Source organism: Canis lupus, chromosome 36 (genome assembly GCF_011100685.1).
Source record: "Canis lupus familiaris isolate Mischka breed German Shepherd chromosome 36, alternate assembly UU_Cfam_GSD_1.0, whole genome shotgun sequence".
NCBI lineage: Eukaryota > Metazoa > Chordata > Mammalia > Carnivora > Canidae > Canis > Canis lupus.
In genome coordinates, this window is record NC_049257.1 from 23,526,840 (window position 1) to 23,544,572 (window position 17,733).

A 17,733-nucleotide genomic window follows, 5' to 3' on the forward strand; every position below is an offset into this window, starting at 1 on the left:
TTGTAACAGTTCACAGGGATGTCTAATTTGGAACAATGTCCAACGGCCTCCTTGGCTATGATGCTATAAAGGGTATGGCAGTGGAATACCTGTGTGAAGAGAGTTGGTCCGTCAGGATGAGGGTGAGGACAGTACATGTAACTCACCAAGAGAATCTGAACTTACTAATTTTAAATTCCTACTGAGCCAGTGACCAAAACCCTTTCTCCACAGATTAATTTAAAATAGGTAACATACATATATACACAAAACCAGGTAACAGATTTTAAGTTGGTTGTTGATAATTCACATCACTCAGCCACCCAAACACTTTTGGTCATTGTCTAAGATTCAGTTCCACACTGAAAAGTGTCGGTGTTTGGTTTTCAAATTCTCAAAGCCGAGACTTGTATAAAATGACATTTACCTGTTAATAACTATATGTAAAAGTCCACAGCCCAAAGCATTCTTAAAGCAAGACCATCTGTCCTCACTGAAAAAGGGCCAGACACACCTTTTAAATTTTTATTTTAAAAAGTGCCTTTAAAATTCCTTTATATATCAATTCCTTAGAGTTCTGTACTTAGATGACGAACACCCTTGTTTATAGTTTTTAACACATGTACAGAATATGGAGTTGTTTTATGATGACTTTTCAGGCAGGTCTACCTTAAAATGTTTTAGAATTCTGACACCATCCCAAATGGGTAGGGTTCTGTCTCAAAGCATTTAGGGGTATTGGAGTTATAACTTCAGGTTCCATTCTCTTTCTGTTCTCATTCACCAGGAACCTCAATAAGCCCTCAATATAAATATCAATTGAACTCACCTGTGGAGTACCTATGTGTGTACGAACTCTAGCTTCGTTTAGAGGAATAGAGTTAGGATTTTGTAAAATATTCAGAAACTTATAACGATCAATTTTGGTCAAGACAAAGAGCCAGAAGAATATATCGATATTTTTTTCTACTATATCATCACAAGGTCTAAACTATTTTAAGTAAGTGAATTCTTGGGCCTTATCAATAGGAATTTATATGAAGGAAAGTAAATGTCATCTTCTTTAGAACCCAAGTTAGTAATATATTAAACCAAGATCCTTTTCCCTTCTAAGTCTGGTTTTCTTTTTTTTTTTAAATTTTTTTAAAAAGATTGAATTTATTTATTCATGACAGACACAGAGAGAGAGAGAGAGGCAGAGACACAGGCAGAGGGAGAAGCAGGGTCCACACAGGGAGCCTGACGTGGGACTTGATCCCAGGTCTCCAGGATGATGCCCCAGGCTGAAGGCGGTGCCAAACCGCTGGACCAATGGGGCTGCCCTAAGTCTGGTATTCTTATGGAAAATTATAGGAAGTTATATGGACTCTATCTACTAAGTGGGCTGCATGATAATTATTCCATGAAAAGATTTCTATGGAGTTATACTTAAGAGGCCTAGGAAAACAGTGTGTTGTAAATAATTTAATCCATCTACTCCCATGGTGAAAGGCTTTTCTTACCTAGTGCACTTACTCACTGATATTTTGTCAATGACTGGTTACACTGTCATCATCATACCTATATTTTGCAAAAGAGTTCTTAGTTAAGTGATAACGGACCGACTTATCAGAAATGAAGGAAAAGCAAGTATTTTCAACCATGTTCCTATTATGAAAGCAAAAGATGTGTATACTGATGAATTCTAGCCCTGCACCTATCACACAAACCTAAGTTTGCATTATTAAACACTAATGTTCATATCTAATATCTCTCAAAAGGAACCACAACTTCATTTTGTTTAGGAAGGGAGCAATATTACAATATTTAAGCAGTAATTCTTATTCCTGAAGAGAAATCTCCACTGATGCTTTCTCCCTCGCACCCTTCATCAGGAAACAACACACACTTGCCACCACCCTCGTATGTATAGCTATCTCCTAACTCCCCAGGTGAGTTCAATTGATATTTCGCCTAATGTGTAGAAGATATTCAAAAAGAATCTGTGAAACAAGCATGCTCCTACCCAGACATGCACGTCTACACACAAGCTCACCCTTTTGTGAGTATTTCTTTGCTTACCATACTCAGTATGTTCCAGCAAAATGTGGGGCTTGGAATGAGGAAAATATCTTACTTTCGATATACTTGTGGCACCATCTTGTGGTGAGTCCATAGTGCTACTGTTTCATGTTTGATTTTTCAAGTTCAAAATTGAGAGAACACTTTTGAGGATAGAACAATTTCATTTTAAATATAGAGGAAATATAGAGGAGAGGCAGTGTGAAACATTCGGCCTTTGAATTAAAAAAATATATATACAGATTTTAAGAGTTATAATCCTATCACAGCATCCTGACCTTAATAGCTGATTCTTGAAGACAGAATAGGAATGAAAATAAGAGATCATTAGAACAGAAGGGGGAAAAACCAGCTGACGATCCTGGAGGTATCAAAGGGAAGCTCAGAATATGGCAGCAAAGTCCAGGATACATCATACAACGCTCCAACCCACAGCCCACTTTCTGATCTTGCTCTCCGTTTTTTACTTCCAAGTAATCACTGCTACTTCCTGCTGCAAAATCACCCATTTATATCGTCTTCACCTTCCCTCTCTCTGCTCCCAAAGTGTCCTCAACTTAAAATCTACTCAAACTCAGTACAAAATTCCTAAGGGCAAATAAAGATGCCACTTCTCACACCAAGAGGCGGAGTCTATTTCTTCCATCATTTGAGCTTGAACTGGTCTTGTGACTAGCTCGGACCAAAAGACCTGAGTGGTTACAGCTTCTGCTCTTGCCATCTCAGAGTGCCGCTCAAGGACTGGGGAATGAAGCCTAGGCTGAGCCACTGGAAGAGGAGTCTCCTAGGGAGAATGATCCAGCCTCCAGCCAGCACCAACTACCAGATGCATGTATGAGAAGCAATCATAGACCATCCAACCCTGCTGACCTGCAGATGCATGAGCGACCTCCTCTGGGTCCAGGACAAGAACCACCAAGGTGAAACCAGCTCCAATCTCCTCCGACCCAGAGAATCATGATTAAAATAAAGCATTGTTTTTAAAAAGTGTCTAAAGTTACTACCACAAATTTTCTTGTCTCTCCTGATTTTCTCACTCAGTTTCAACCACATTTCAATTTAAAAATATTTTTTATTTATTTGAGAAGGAGAGAAAGAGCAAGAGCACAGGAGCAGGGAGAGGGAGAAGTAGACCCCGCACTGAGCAGGGAGCCCTATGCAGGGGCTCGATCCCAGGACGCTGGGATCATGACCTGAGCCGAAGGCAGACGCTTAACCCACTGAGCACCCCCCCCCCCCAGGTGCCCCTTCATCTCAGCGTTTTGAGTATGACAAACTGCTTTTCAGTTTAAGATTTTAAACATTCTCTTTTACTCCCTTTGAATCAATATTTCTCCACTCTCTCTGCTTGACTAACCCTGTTTAGTCTTAAAAGCTGTAAACTTCAATGAGATTAGAAATTCTTTGGAATTAATTGAAAGTGAGAAAGAAAATGGGCAGTTCAGTTGGGAGCAACTGGGAAAACCAAACATGAGATAACAAGGAAGCAGTCATGAATTCTTTTCATTTTTACTTTGTGAAGAATTTGTTGCAAAAAGTTATAAGAGGTAATGCAGAGTATGAGAAAGATCTTAGACTTTGAATCTTTGTGTGGCCTCTGGAAAGGCCTCCAAATCTGTCTACATTTCTTATCTACAATGTGAGGAGAGTCATACTTACCATGTTGGGGTGTGAAAACTAACGTCATTATTTCAGTCTTTCCACGATAACCCCTATCTCCGGTGCACCTCAAATCAGGTACGAATGTGTCTCTCTTACTACAGTTCAGCACAGCCTTCCTAACCTGGGCCTGACCTTTCATAGTTTTAAATATTATTTGTGCCAAACGAGTGCCAAGGGAAGGATCAGAGTTCACGCCCTAAGAAAGAATCCTTTCCCATTTTGAGGCAATCTGGATTCTGAAAACCCCAGAATATAATCAATCCTCCCCACCATAATCCTCGGGGGCAACTTGATTCTCCGCGGCAGGCACAGATGTCCCTTGACAACACAAGGAGAACACAATGTAAAGTTAACACGTATTACTAGATCTGGTGATTTACCTGCTTCTGCTTGCACAGGGTGGGTGTGAGGATATTACGTACCCCCGGCTGACATGAGGGGAAAGCCTCTGAGCAACAATGCTGACACATCCAGAGACAGAACGTAAAGCCTCTCTTTTCTGATACGACTTCTACATCAAGTACACTGTCTGGGCAGCAACCTGTAAGCACAAACTAGGCGATTTCTGCCCAACATAACTTACATCTGTAGATGGAAGGCAATATCATGGTGAAGAATCGGGTCACAGAATCAGGCCAACTTGTTCCAAATCCCAGCCTGGCCTCTTTTGGCTGCTACCTAACCTCTTCATTCCTCATTGAATTGTATGTAATAATAGTACCTTCCTCATAAATCTGCTGTGAAAATTTAAGTAAGGTAACCTCCTTAGCGCAGGGTAAGGCCTCATTCATCCACTTAATCGCAGCCATTGGGTCTACCTTCACTGTGTATAAACACATACTGTGGAAAGTACAGAGTTGCTTATAAAGCTCCCAACTAGAGGTACCTTGGTTGATGGGGGTGGGAGTGTACACCAGTTTCCATGACATCATCCCTCTATTACCGCGGGGCCACAGATGCTCCAGGAGAACACAAGGAACACAAGAAGGCCATCTTTTGCATTCCTGACCAATCCCTAATTATAGATTTATCTGAGATAAGAAGCTCCTTTGCTAGGTATCAATCCTCCTCAATGGCTTTCATTGGTGTTCCCAAAGTGTAATTTCAAGCCAGGAGCTTCCACGGAGACCTTGTTAGAAACACAAGTTCTCAGGCCTACGACAGGCCTACTGAATCAGAAACTGTGGAGGTGGGGCCCAGCAGTCTGCATTCTAACACACCCTCCAGGTGATTCTGATGCACACTAAAATGTGAGAACCACTGAGTTAAATTATCAGTTATTCACACATCAGTTGCCTTATTTTTTTAAGTTCAAATACCCCTCACAGAATTAGGAAGGTGACTAGGAGAGGAATGGTGGGGAAATACCACAGCAATAGGCACTGAGGATAACAGATCCCAGCCTTTGATGGCAGAGGGCAAGAGGAGTGTCACTAGCCACCCTACATAGAGAATAAGGTCAAATTTATCTGGACTTGGGGGATTGTATGTGGGTCGTGGAAAATAAGATCTACATCGTCAGGTGGTATCCTTGAGAAACACCAAGTTGAGGTGTCTGGACCTGATGGGGAGAGGCTCCTGGTTGACATAAATCAGAGTGGCACAGAACTTAGGAGAACTCTGAATTCCAGCAGCTGCCGTGATTTTTTTAAATATATATTTGGGAAGCAGTGTTTTTCCTATGCGTCCACAGAAGAAAGACGACTCTCTTGTTCCAGCTACTTCCTATTTTGCCTGAAGGATCTTCCCTCCTTTTCACCCAATCATACTTCACACCAATAATAATAGTTTGTTCCTACATGCATTTACATTGCATCATCACTTATATTTGGAATGTTGTTTTTCCTCGAGTAACCTGAAACTCATCATTGAGTATTTACCACAGATGTCACCTCCTCTGGGAAACCTTCCCTGACCTCTATAAAGTTAACCATTCCTTTCCCTATGCCATCCACTTTATATATAAATCTGATATTCACTTATGTAAATATCCATCTGGACACTTAAGAAATTGCGTTTTATTAATCTTTGCAGACACTTGATATTATTTTAAAAATTCACCCTCCCCCCAAAATTTGTGTTCATTATCATCTCTGATAATGCTACTAGAAGACTGGGTATTTTCGATGGTCACCTTTATTAAGATTTTTTAACTGAAATTTTTATTGAAATGATTAGAGATTCACAGGCAGTTGTATGAAATAATATAAGAAGTTCTCTTGAGCTCGTTCCAGCTTCCACTGATCACACATTTTGTAAAACTATATAATATTGCAGTCTGGATGTTGACATGGATACCATCTACCAATTTTATTCAGATTTCCCCAGTTTTACTTGTCCTCATCTGTGTGTGTGTCACCCTTGTAGGTTCATGTAACCACCACCACAGGATCTCTCAGGTTGACTTTTCATAATCACACCCACTTCCATCCTGACACCCTCCCCCATCCCTAACCCCTGAGAACTACTGATTTGTTCCTCATTCCTAAAATTTTGTAACTTCAAAAATATCGCACAATGGAATCATACAGTACGTAACCTTATGGGAATGACTTTTTTCATCTTGCATAATTCCCTAGAGATTCATCCAGGTTGTTGTACATATCACAATCGTTCAACAATTGAGACCCCAAAACTTTGAGAAAATAAATTTCTATTGTTTTAGACCACCAAGTTTGTGGTAATTTGTTACAGAAGCCTCAGGAAACTAATACAGAATTGTTTATAGTTTTTGGCTATTACAAATAATGCTACTTGAAGCATTTATATACAGGTTGTTGTGGGAACATATATTTTCATTTCTCCGGAATAAGTCTCCAAGAGTACAATTGCTGGGTTGAATGGTCAGTGTAGGTCTAGTTTTATGGGAAACTTCCCAACTATTTTCTCGAGTGGCTACAACGTTTTATATTTCCATTAGCAACGTGTAAGTGACCCGTTTACTCTCCACCCTTGCCAACATTTGGTATTGTCACTATTTCTTACATTAGCCATTCTGACAGATATATAGCAAAATCTCACTGTGATTTTATATTTAATTTCCCTGATGATTAATGATATTGAAAATCTTTTCATGCATTTGTGGTCATCTGTGTACCTCTTCGGTGAAATTTGTCTTCCTATCTTTTACCTATTTCATAATTGGATTGTTTGATCTTTTTTCTACTGTTGAGTTTTGAGAGCTCTTTATATGTTCTAGATACTACTTCCTATGTTAAATATGTGGTTTACAAATATTCTCTACCATCTGTAAATGGAATTCTTTCATAGATTCTTTGGGATTGATAGATAGAATATCATGTCATCTGTGAAGTGAGATAGTCTTCTTTCCAGTTTGTATGCCTTTCATTTACTTATTCCTGCCTTATCATGGTGACTAGAATTTCCAGTACGATGTTGAATAAGAGAGATGAGAATGGACACCCTTATATTGCTCTTTTTAAATTACATTTTTATATATTAGGAAAATCTTACTAAATAATTGTAACTAAGGTTTACACATCTGGGAAATGTAAATGTTAACTGATTTTTTCTTTATTATTTATATCGCTTGCATTTAAATTTTTAAAGGAATACTGGTTAGACAATTTTGTAAAAGGAATCAATTGTACAAAAATATATTGGATTAAAGAATTTAATAATAAAAATTTTTAAAAATTTTAATTTTAGTATAGTTAGCACACAGTGTTATATTCGTTTCAGGTGTACAATATACTGATTCAACAGTTCTATCCATTGTTCAGTGCTCATCGAGACAAATATACTCTTTAATCCCCATCAGCCTATTTCACCCATCACTTTACCCAACTCACTTCTGGTAACCATCAGTTTGTTCTCTATAGTAAAGAGTCTGTTTATTGGTTTGTGTGTCTTTTTTCCTTTGTTCCTCTGTCTCTTAAATTTCACATAGGAATGAAATCTTATGGTACTTGCCTTTTTCTGACTTATTTTACTTAGCATTATTCTCTCTAGCTCCATCCACGTTGTTGCAAACGGCAACATATCATTCTTTTTATGGCTGAATAATACTCCATTGTGTGTCGGTGTATATATACATATGTATATATCACATCTTCTTTAGTCATTCATCTATCAATGGACACTTGGGCTATTTCCTTAATTAGGCTATTGTAAATAATTCTACAATAAACATAGGGGCGCATATATCCTTTCAAATTAGTGTTTTTGTATTATTTGGGTAAATACATTGTTGTGAGATTACTGGATCTTAGGGGAGTTCTACTTTTAACTTTTTTGAGGAACAGTATGGAGATATTGTTTTCCACTGTGGCTGCACCAGTTTGCATTCCCACCAATAGTTCAAGAGGGTTCTTTTCTCCTCCATATATTCACAAACATTTGTGGTTTCTTGTGGTTTTGATTTTAGCCATTGTGACAGGTACAGGGCGAAATCTCGTTGTAGTTTTGATTTGCATTTCCCTGATGATGAGTGACGTTGAGCATCTTTACATGTGCCTGTTGGCCATTTGGATGTCTTCTTTGGAGAAATGTCTGTTCGTGTCTTCCACCCACTTTTTAATTGGGTTGTTTTTTGGGTGTTGAGTTGTATAAGTTCTTTATATATTTTGGATACTAACCCTATATTGGAGATGTCATTTGCAAATATCTTCTCCCATTCAGTATGGTTGTTTTTTAGTTTTGTTGATTGTCTCCTCACTGTGCAGAGGTTTTTATATTTTGATGTACTCCCAATAGTTTATTTTTGCTTTTATTTCCCTTGCCTTAGGAGACATATCTAGAAAACTATTGCCATAGCTGCTGTGAGGTACATTACTGCCTTTGCTCTTTTCTAGGATTTTAATGGTTTCAGGCCTCAATTTACATCATTAATCCATCTTGAGTTTATTTTTGTGTATGGTGTAAGAGAGTGGTCCAACTTCAGTCTTTAGCATGTTGCTGTCCAGTTTTCCCAACACCATTTGCTAAAGGTACTATCTTTTTCCCATTGCATATTCTTGCCTCTTTTGTAGAAGACAAATTGACCATATAATCATGAGTTTGTTTCTGGGCTTTCTATCCTGTTCCATTGATCTATGTGTTTGTTTTTTTTTTTTTTTTTTTTTTTTTTTTTTTTTCTTTTTTTTTTTATTTTTTTTTTTATGTGTTTGTTTTTATGCCAGTACAATACTGTTGTGATTACTATATCTTTGAGTGTAATCTGAACTCTGAGACTGTGATATCTTCAGCTTTTTTTTTTCTTTTTTCAAGATTGTGTTGGCTACCTGGGATCTTTTGCAGTTCCATACAAATTTTAGGATTATTTGTTCTAGTTCTGTGAAAAATGTTGTTGGTATTTTCATACATTTTCAATGTATTTTCATTGCATTTAATTTGTAGACTGCTTTGGATAGTATGGACATTTTATTTATCTATTGATTGATTTTATTTATTCATGAGAGACACAGAGAGAGACAGAGACATAGGCAGAGGGACAAGCAGGCTCCCTGTGGGGAGCCTGATATGGGAATCAAACCCAGGACCCCGGGATCATGACCTGAGCCAAAGGCAGACGCTCAACCACTGAGCCACCCAGGCACCCCTGGCAAGGACATTTTAACAGTATTTGCTCTTCCTATCTATAAGCATGTAATACCTTTTTTTTGGGGGGGTATCTTAATTTTTTATGAAAACACTTAGGATTCCTGAATCCACCAACGTGCCTACCATTGTTACCAAGGTATACAGGCTTTGCAGTTTTCTGCAAGATGTGTTAGCAATATGTGTTTTTTTTATTATTTTTTTTAAAATAAATTTATTTTTTATTGGTGTTTAATTAAGCATGTAATATCTTTCCATTTGTTTGGTTTTCTTGAATTTTTTCTTCAGTGTTTTATAGTTTTCAGAGTATAGGCCTTTCACCTCCTTGGTTAAGTTTATTCCTAGGTATTTTATTATTCTTTGTGCAATTGTAAATGGAACAGCTTTCCTAATTTTTTCTGTTGCTTCATTATTAGTGTACAAAAATGTAAGGTATTTCTATACATTGATTTTGTATTCAGTGACCTTCCTGAATTGATCTATTAGTTCTAGCAGTTTTTTGGTGAAGTCTTCAGGGTTTTCTTTTTTTTAAGATTTTATTTATTCATGAGAGACAGAGAGAGAGAGAGAGAGAGAGGCAGAGATACAGGCAGAGGGAGAAGCAGGCTCCATGGAGGGAGTCCTATGTGGGACTCGATCCAGGTATTCTGAGATCACACCCTGAGCCGAAGGCAGATGCTCAAACACTGAGCCATCCAGGCGTCCCTCTTCAGGGTTTTCTACATAGAGCATCATCATCTACCAACAGTGAAAAGTTATGCTTTTTCCTCACTAATTTGGATAGCTTTATTTCTTTTGCTTTTCTGATTGCTGTGGCTAGGACTTCCAGTACTACATGGAATAAAAGGGGTAAGGGGGATATCCTTGTCTTCTCCCTGATTTTTAGGACAAAAGTTCTTGGTTTTTCCCAATTGAGTATGATAGAGCTGAGCTTTTTTCATATAATGGCTTTTATTTTTTTAAAAAGATTTTATTTATTTATTTGAGAGAAAGAGAATGAATGAGCAGAGGGGAGGGGCAGAGGGAGAGGGTGAAGCAGACTCCCTGCTGAATAGGGAACCCAAAGTGGGGCTTTGCTCCCAGGATCCTGAGATTGTGACCTGAGCCTAAGGCAGATGCTTAACAGACTAAGCCACCTAGGCACCCTCATATATGGCCTTTATTATGTCAAGGTATGTTCCCTCTAAACTGACTTTGTTGAAGGTTTTTATTATGAATGGATCCTGCACATTGCAAAATGCTTTTTCTCCATCCATTGAAATGATCATATAAGGTTTTTATCCCTTCTTTTATTGATGTGATGTATCGTACTGATTGGTGACTATTGAGTCACTCTTGCAACCCAGGAATAAATCTCACTTGATCATGGTGAGTGATTTTTTTGTTGTTGTTGGATTTGGTTTGTTAAAATTTTGTTGAGGATTTTTGCATCTATGTTCATTGAGATATTAGCCTGTAACTTTCTTTGTGGTATCTTTATTTGGTTTTGGTATTAGGGCAGTGCATATCTCATAGAATGAATTTAGAACTTTTCCTTCCTCCTCTACTTTTTGGAATAGTTTGAGAAAAATAGGTATTAACTCTTCTTTTAATGTTTGGTGGAACTCACCTGTGAAACCATCTGGTCCTGGACCTTTGTTTGTTGGGTGGTTTTGATTATTGATTCAATTTCATTGATGGTAATTGGTCTGTTCAAATTTTATTTCTTCCTGATTCAATTTTAAGAAGTTATATGTTTCCAGGAATTCATCCATTTCTTCCAAGCTATCCAATTTGTTGGCAAGCTCTTGATCTTAGGGTTAAGCATTCATTCTTTCACCATTTAGAATAATGTTAACTGCAGGCTTTTTGTAGTGCTCTTATTAAATTGAGGTAATTTCCCTCTATTCCCAACTCGTTGAGAGTTTTATCATAAATGAGTGTTGAGTTTTCTCAAATTCTTTTACTTCATCAATTGATATGATCACATAATTTTTCTTCTTTAGCTGTTGATGTTTTATATTATTGATTTTTAATGTTGAACCAATTAGGTCATGGCATAAAACTCTTTTTATACATTACTAGATTCAATTTGTCTATATTTTACTGAAATTTTTAAAGTCTAAGTTCATGTGAGATTAATTTGTAGCTTTTTTATAAATTGTCTTTGTCTGATTTTGGTAGCAGGATAATAATAACCTCATAAAGTAAGTTGAGTGTTTCTTCCTCTTCTATTTTCTAGAAGAAATGTATAAAATTGGTGTTCTTTGAATGCTTGGTACAATTCTCTAGTAAAATCCCGTGGATCTAGAAATTTCTTTTGGGGGAGCTTTATTATGCATTCTTCTAAGTTATCAAATTTCTGAATATAAGTTTACAGTATTTGCTTATTATATTTTTAATTGTGGCAATTCTATAGTAATATCAATTCTATATCATTTGTGTCGTCTTTCTTTTTAATCTTTGTCAGTTTTGCTACAGGCTTCTAAATTTCATTGATTTTTTTTCCTCAAAGAACCAGTTTTTTGTTTCATTGGTTTTTTTTTCTATTGTTTTCCTATTTTCAACTTCAGATATTTCTGTACTTGAACTTTATAATTTTCTTCCTTCTGCTTGGTTTGGGTTTATTTCTTCTCTTCTTCTCAGTTTCTTAGTGCATAGACTTATTTATTGGAGACCTTTTCTCATTTCACATATAGGCATTTAGTGATATAAATTTTCTTCTCAGTACTGTTTTAGTTACATTCCACATGTTTTAATATATTGTTTCCGATTTTCATCTAGTTTTATGTATGTTTTCTTTCCTTTGAGCTTTATTCTTTGATTCATGAGTTATTTAAGAGATATGTTATTTTCCTGTAGGTTTTCTCTTATTGATTTCTAGTTTAACCTCATTACGGTCAGAGACATACTGTAATCATATTGTGTATGATTATAATTCCTTTAAATGTGTTAAGGTTTGTCTTGTGGCCTGGAATATGGCCTCTCAGTGTTCCATGGGCACTTGAAAAATATATATGTTCTACTGTTGTTGGGTGGAGTTCTAAATAAATTAGTTAAAACCTGTTGGCTTACTATATTGTTTGGATCTTCTATATCCTTGATGAGTTTTTGGTCTAGTAATTCTATCAGTTACTGAGACAGAAATGCTGAAGTCTTCAATTGTAATTGATACATGAACACTTAGAATCATTATGTATTCCTGGTGGATTGGACCTTTTGTCATAACATGAGTTTTTGTGTTTGGTAATATTTTTTTTTCTGAAGTCTATTTTACCATATTAATACAGAAACTCATGCCATTTAAATATTTTATTACTATTTTTTAAAGATTTTATTTATTTATTTGACAGAAAGAGAGAGAGAGAGCACAGGTAGCTAGAACAGTAGGTAGAGGGAGAGGGAGAAGCAGGCTCCCTGTTTAGGAGGGAGCCTTATGTGAGGCTTGATCCTAGGACCCTGGGATCATGACCTGAGCAGAAGACAGATGTTTGATCAACTGAGCCACCCAGGTGCCCTGTGAGTTTGTTTGGATGAATTTTAGAACAAAAGAGTCCTCCTGTTCTACCAGAAGCTGAGATTTAAAGGTTTTGAATCTAAACTTAGTGAAAGAACTGCCAGTGGTTCTTAAGTCTCAACCACCACCCTGTGGACTCTACTCCCATCCTTGCCAATCCTTACACTGTAAGAAGGCTGACAGAGAAGAAGGAAAGTTACCTCTGAAACTGACAGTTCTTGGGAAGGTTACCTTTACTACCACAACTCTTCTCCTTTACGGGGAAGATGGGATACCATTTTCCTCTGTGTATCAGTCAGCACTGCTGTAACAAAAACACCATAACTAGGTAAAGATGTATCAGTCACAGTTCTGGAGGTTGGCAGTCCAAGATCAAGGTGTGGCAGCATTGGTTCCTTCTGGGGACTCTGAGAGAAGGATTGGTTCCAAACCTCTCTCCTTGGTTTGGAGATGGCTGTCTTCTTCCTGTGTGTCTTTACATCATCTTTTCTTTTCTGTCTGTATGTCTAAATTTTCCCTTTTTATAAGTCATATTGAATTAGAGTCAATCTAACCCTAATGACTCATTTTAACTTAATTTACCTGCAAAGGCTCTATCTACAAATAGAGTTACATTCTGAAGTACTGAGGATTAGGATTCTAATATATCTTCTTCACAGGGGGTGGGGGTACAATTCAGCCCATAACACTCTGTAAAGCCAAGCAATGGGCACAAAGGGAATACTAGCATTTTGTTCCTTGATGAATTGCCTACTTTGTCAATGGACTTCCCAGTCTCCCCTGTGCTACCTCGGCAGGCAAGAGAAATGTGGAGGAGCCTCTCACACCCCCATCTGCTTCTACCTACCTGTGCCTTAGCAGCTCCATGTAAGAGAAATGCTAGTTGTCAGATTTATTCTGTACATTCCCTCAAGCCTTAAGAGTTGATAAATACATAGACAAGAATAGAGCACACAATCTTGTCAGGACTGCCATAATGTGGGAGATAACGGCACAAACAGTTGGGGAATGAAGTCTTTTGCTACAAAGTGGGGGTCAATTGGGGGATACAGCTAAATCTCAGGGATTCCCAATGTCTATGGAACATTTTGGGGAGTTCTTCCTCCACAGGCTCTGTCCGGAGCACTTGTGACCCAAAGACAACCAGGATAGCAATCTCGTACCAAGAATAGCATTGCAACCTTGCCAAGACTGTAAGGTAAGGCCATTCTACACCCCATCCATCCACGGGCAGAAGGGCAGGCTGGAGCGGTGGAAGCTGAGAGCGAACTGTATCCCCTCCTCCACTCTCAACTCCAGGGTCTATCTAGCCAAATCTTAATTTGGCTCTGACATGGATGTTTTTATAAATAGAGCTGAGTCATTTAAATCAAAGTCCCTCTGAATAGACAAAAGTGAGAAGTTATGGGCTGAGAAAGTGCTAAGGGAACTGCTACCCAGCAGGAAACAGACATTTGATAGATCAAAACTGAAGGAAGTGGCTGGAAAAAATAAAACCATGTCAGTCTTGCTCCTCGGTGAGTTGAGACTAAACAGTAGATAAATGCACATGTACACATAGCACTGAGGTATATTCCACTTTACTTTCTGCTGCTTCACTTAGCATGATATTATGGACAGATTCCCCTGCCATTAGGGATTCTTCATAAATATAATTTTTAATGATTATAGTTTCTATCATTCATCTTATAAATGTACTTTAAATGTATTTAACCTTTCTCTTATTGGACATTTGGGATCTACTTAATATTTTGGAATTATAAATCATGTCATAATCATCTTTCTACATACATCTATGCCTAATCTCTGTTTCAAAGAGAAAAAAGACACTATTACATCTACTTTCTTTTCAGATGGGGAAATTAATGCTAACCACTTTCAGAGATTAAGTGACTTCCTCTCATCACGTGTTTTTTTTTTTAAGATTTTTTTTATTCATGAGAGACACAGAGAGAAAGAGAGAGAGAGAGAGAGGCAGAGACACAGACAGAGGGAGAAGCAGGCTCCATGCAGAGAGCCTGATGTGGGATTTGATCCCAGGACCCCAGGATCAGGCCCTGGACAAGGCAGGTGCTAAACCACTGAGCCACCCAGAGATCCCCCCTCTCATTATATTTTAAATCCATCTTCTGACAATGGGTAATTGACCAAACTATCAGTGCATAAAAGTCGTCCTTTATACCTAATGTACAACTTGAAAAGCTGACTCATTTTGTACCCATTTTCCCCTATACTAACATTGCCTTAGACTAAGTGATGAACTATATTTTACTTATAGAATATACCTATAATATTCTGTGTATGCCTTAGCTAGATTTATGTAAGCTAATTTCATTAGCATGGAGAAACTCACAACTTGGAGCTTTACATGTCTATTCGCAAAACCCACTGAAGTTAAATAGTTCACCACGATAGCAACAATTTGTGACCACAAGTATATTAGAGCACACAGGTCTGAATTCAACCAGAATATTACTGCGCAGCAGAAAATAGTAGCAAAGCAGTGACAAAGAATAATGGCTTCACTATTAATTAATTAAATATAGTTGGTATTCTAGATCTGCCATTTCCATGCCATATAACTTCGAAAAATTATCTTTCTGTGCTCCATTTCTCGTCTGTAAATGAGGGATAATCATAGTACCTACCTCAGGGTTGATGAAAGGACTAAAAGAGAAAATTCCCAGAAAGGACCAGAAAATGGCCCATAAAATACGGTCAATTAATGTTAGCTACTAATCTCCCTAATTAGAAGTCACAGGTTAACCTCAATCTAGGCATACATATTTGTTTTTTTTTTTTTTTTTTTTTTGTTTTTTAGGCATACATATTTGGACTCTAACAGACATAATTCACACCTTTAGTCAGGACTATTTGCTCTCTGATATAAGACAATAAATCAGTTTTTAACACAACACCAACTCTATTTTACTATGTAAATACAGATACATTAATGCATCAGTGAATATTTATATTATCATCATAATAAAGACAAAATGGATAGGTAATTATTCACTATTATAATAAAATGTGTATCTTATATCCTTGACGTTCCTTTAAATTCTTCCATAGCATGCTAAGTATTGATTGGGGAAAATCATTTAATGGAATTAAATCACACACTGAGTAAAAAGCAGTTAGGTTTAGCTTGAAATATAAAAATTATCTCTTTACAGGACACACAGTGTTCACTGGAGCTTAATATAGGGACCATGGCATAACTTCACAAAATCATAAACTATGTAACAGCACCGAGTGAAATTCCAGGGAATAGCTGCTTTGCACCATCACACTCCACAGCGAAGCCTCCTCACCAGAGTCGGCTAGAGTGGAATTTGGAACTCTTCCACCACAGTTAGAAGGAAGCTTATCTTGATCTCCCTAAACCTGGGTAGGAGGCCCACTTCTTGTAGAAATCTTCACCACCTATCACAGTAAGTCCCACATTTTCTTTAGTTGCGTCCTAGTGAAGATACCCAACAGCCAGCAATGTGGAGGAGGAAGGGCTGCCTAAGGATAAGGATAAGGAACCTGAAAGACTGTTTCTCAGATTCAGGGCAGATGCGGGAAATGTGAGAACTCCTAAGCTTCTGTCTCTACCCACCCACAGGTCAGGGTGAGAAGTGAGAGGGGGAGGCAGGAAGGTGGTTGCGATAGGGCCAGAGCGCAGAGGTAAGCCTTGTTGGTTTTGGCACTGCCTGCCCCTATTGTTAGAACACCACTGGCATGCTGCTGCCAACTCCCCAAAAGAATATAACACGTCTAACACTCAAGACTAATGCTCCTTTCCTGCATCATGGGATGTTATAAATAAAGCTGTAGCTTTTTATATACCATCAAGGAGTACACCACCCTATAGAAGGCAGATGAAGGAAACTCAGGAAAGCCTAATTTTGCAGAGAGGCGGAACAAAACACTGACGTCACTGATCTATTTTAAACACATTTCAAAACACACTAGGAAATGTTTCCACACTGTGGGAATATAGGACCAAGTCTATGATCCGATACACAAATTTTGTGCGTGTGATGTTTGCATCTAATATAATCCACATGAATTTTTTATACATGCACACACACAAACACACAGACGTAACAAACAGCTCTTGGGATGAACTGTAGGGAGAAGAATACATGTTATGTGGTGGTAGCTTCATGGTGAAAGAGATCTTATTCTAAATCCTTCATTTCCTAGAACAGTGGCATTTCTCCCAGCAGCTCACGGAGCCCCGGGCCCTTGCACCTACCTGCGCTGGTGGTGGTGCCGGGGCTGGCGAGCAGCTGCCCTGAGCCCTGAGCCGGAGGTGGCGGCTGCCCATCACTCAGCTGCTTGACTCGTTTGCGATGGGATTTGCCATTGTAATGGACTTGGGCCTGGGCGGCGGAGTTCAGCTGAATGTTGCACACCTCACAGAAGGAGAACAGAATTTTCTTTTTCTCTTTACTCAGCTGGTCCTCAGGCCTGTCATTCTTTATCCCCTTTTCTTCAAAGCCCCGTAGAAAAGTTGCCATATTCATAATACCATCTTCAGGGTAGTTATTAGGGCGTAATGAGTACTTCATACCTGAAAAATAAAAAGTACAAGCGCTTGTAAAATAAATGCTCTCTGATTTTCTAGTATGATTACAATTAATTTTCGAGATTTGGGACAGGCTAAAGGTCTTCCAGCTACTCAGTGGATGCTCTTTGAAAAAGTCATCAAAACTACCTTATCGAACAAATATGGTCTTTGAACAGATGTCCTCTGTCTGGAGTACTTCCTCCTTTATCCTCCCCACCCTCCCTCCACCTCCCGATCCCTTTGCCCTTTCTAACTCCTGCTGACCCTAAATCTCACCAGAATACTACCCTCTCCAGGCAGCCCGTCCGACCCGGGGATAAGGTGATCTCTGGCTGCATGCTCCCACAGTGCAATATGACCTCCCTCAGAGCATCTATCACCCTTTGCATTTCATACGTATTTGTGCAATTTGGTC

General features: G+C 38.2%; 1 protein-coding gene across 7 annotated transcripts in view; it reads right to left on the bottom strand.

The window, feature by feature from the left end:
• ZNF385B (zinc finger protein 385B) overlaps nt 1-17,733 on the bottom strand; it is a 386,057-nt gene that overhangs the window by 285,128 nt on the left and 83,196 nt on the right. For all 7 annotated transcript variants that reach the window (XM_038585005.1, XM_038584988.1, XM_038584991.1 and 4 more), the window contains exon 3: nt 17,004-17,321. In XM_038585005.1, the coding sequence (XP_038440933.1) occupies nt 17,004-17,319 (316 nt within the window). In that variant the 5' untranslated portion in view covers nt 17,320-17,321. The remainder of the gene's footprint in view (nt 1-17,003; nt 17,322-17,733) is intronic.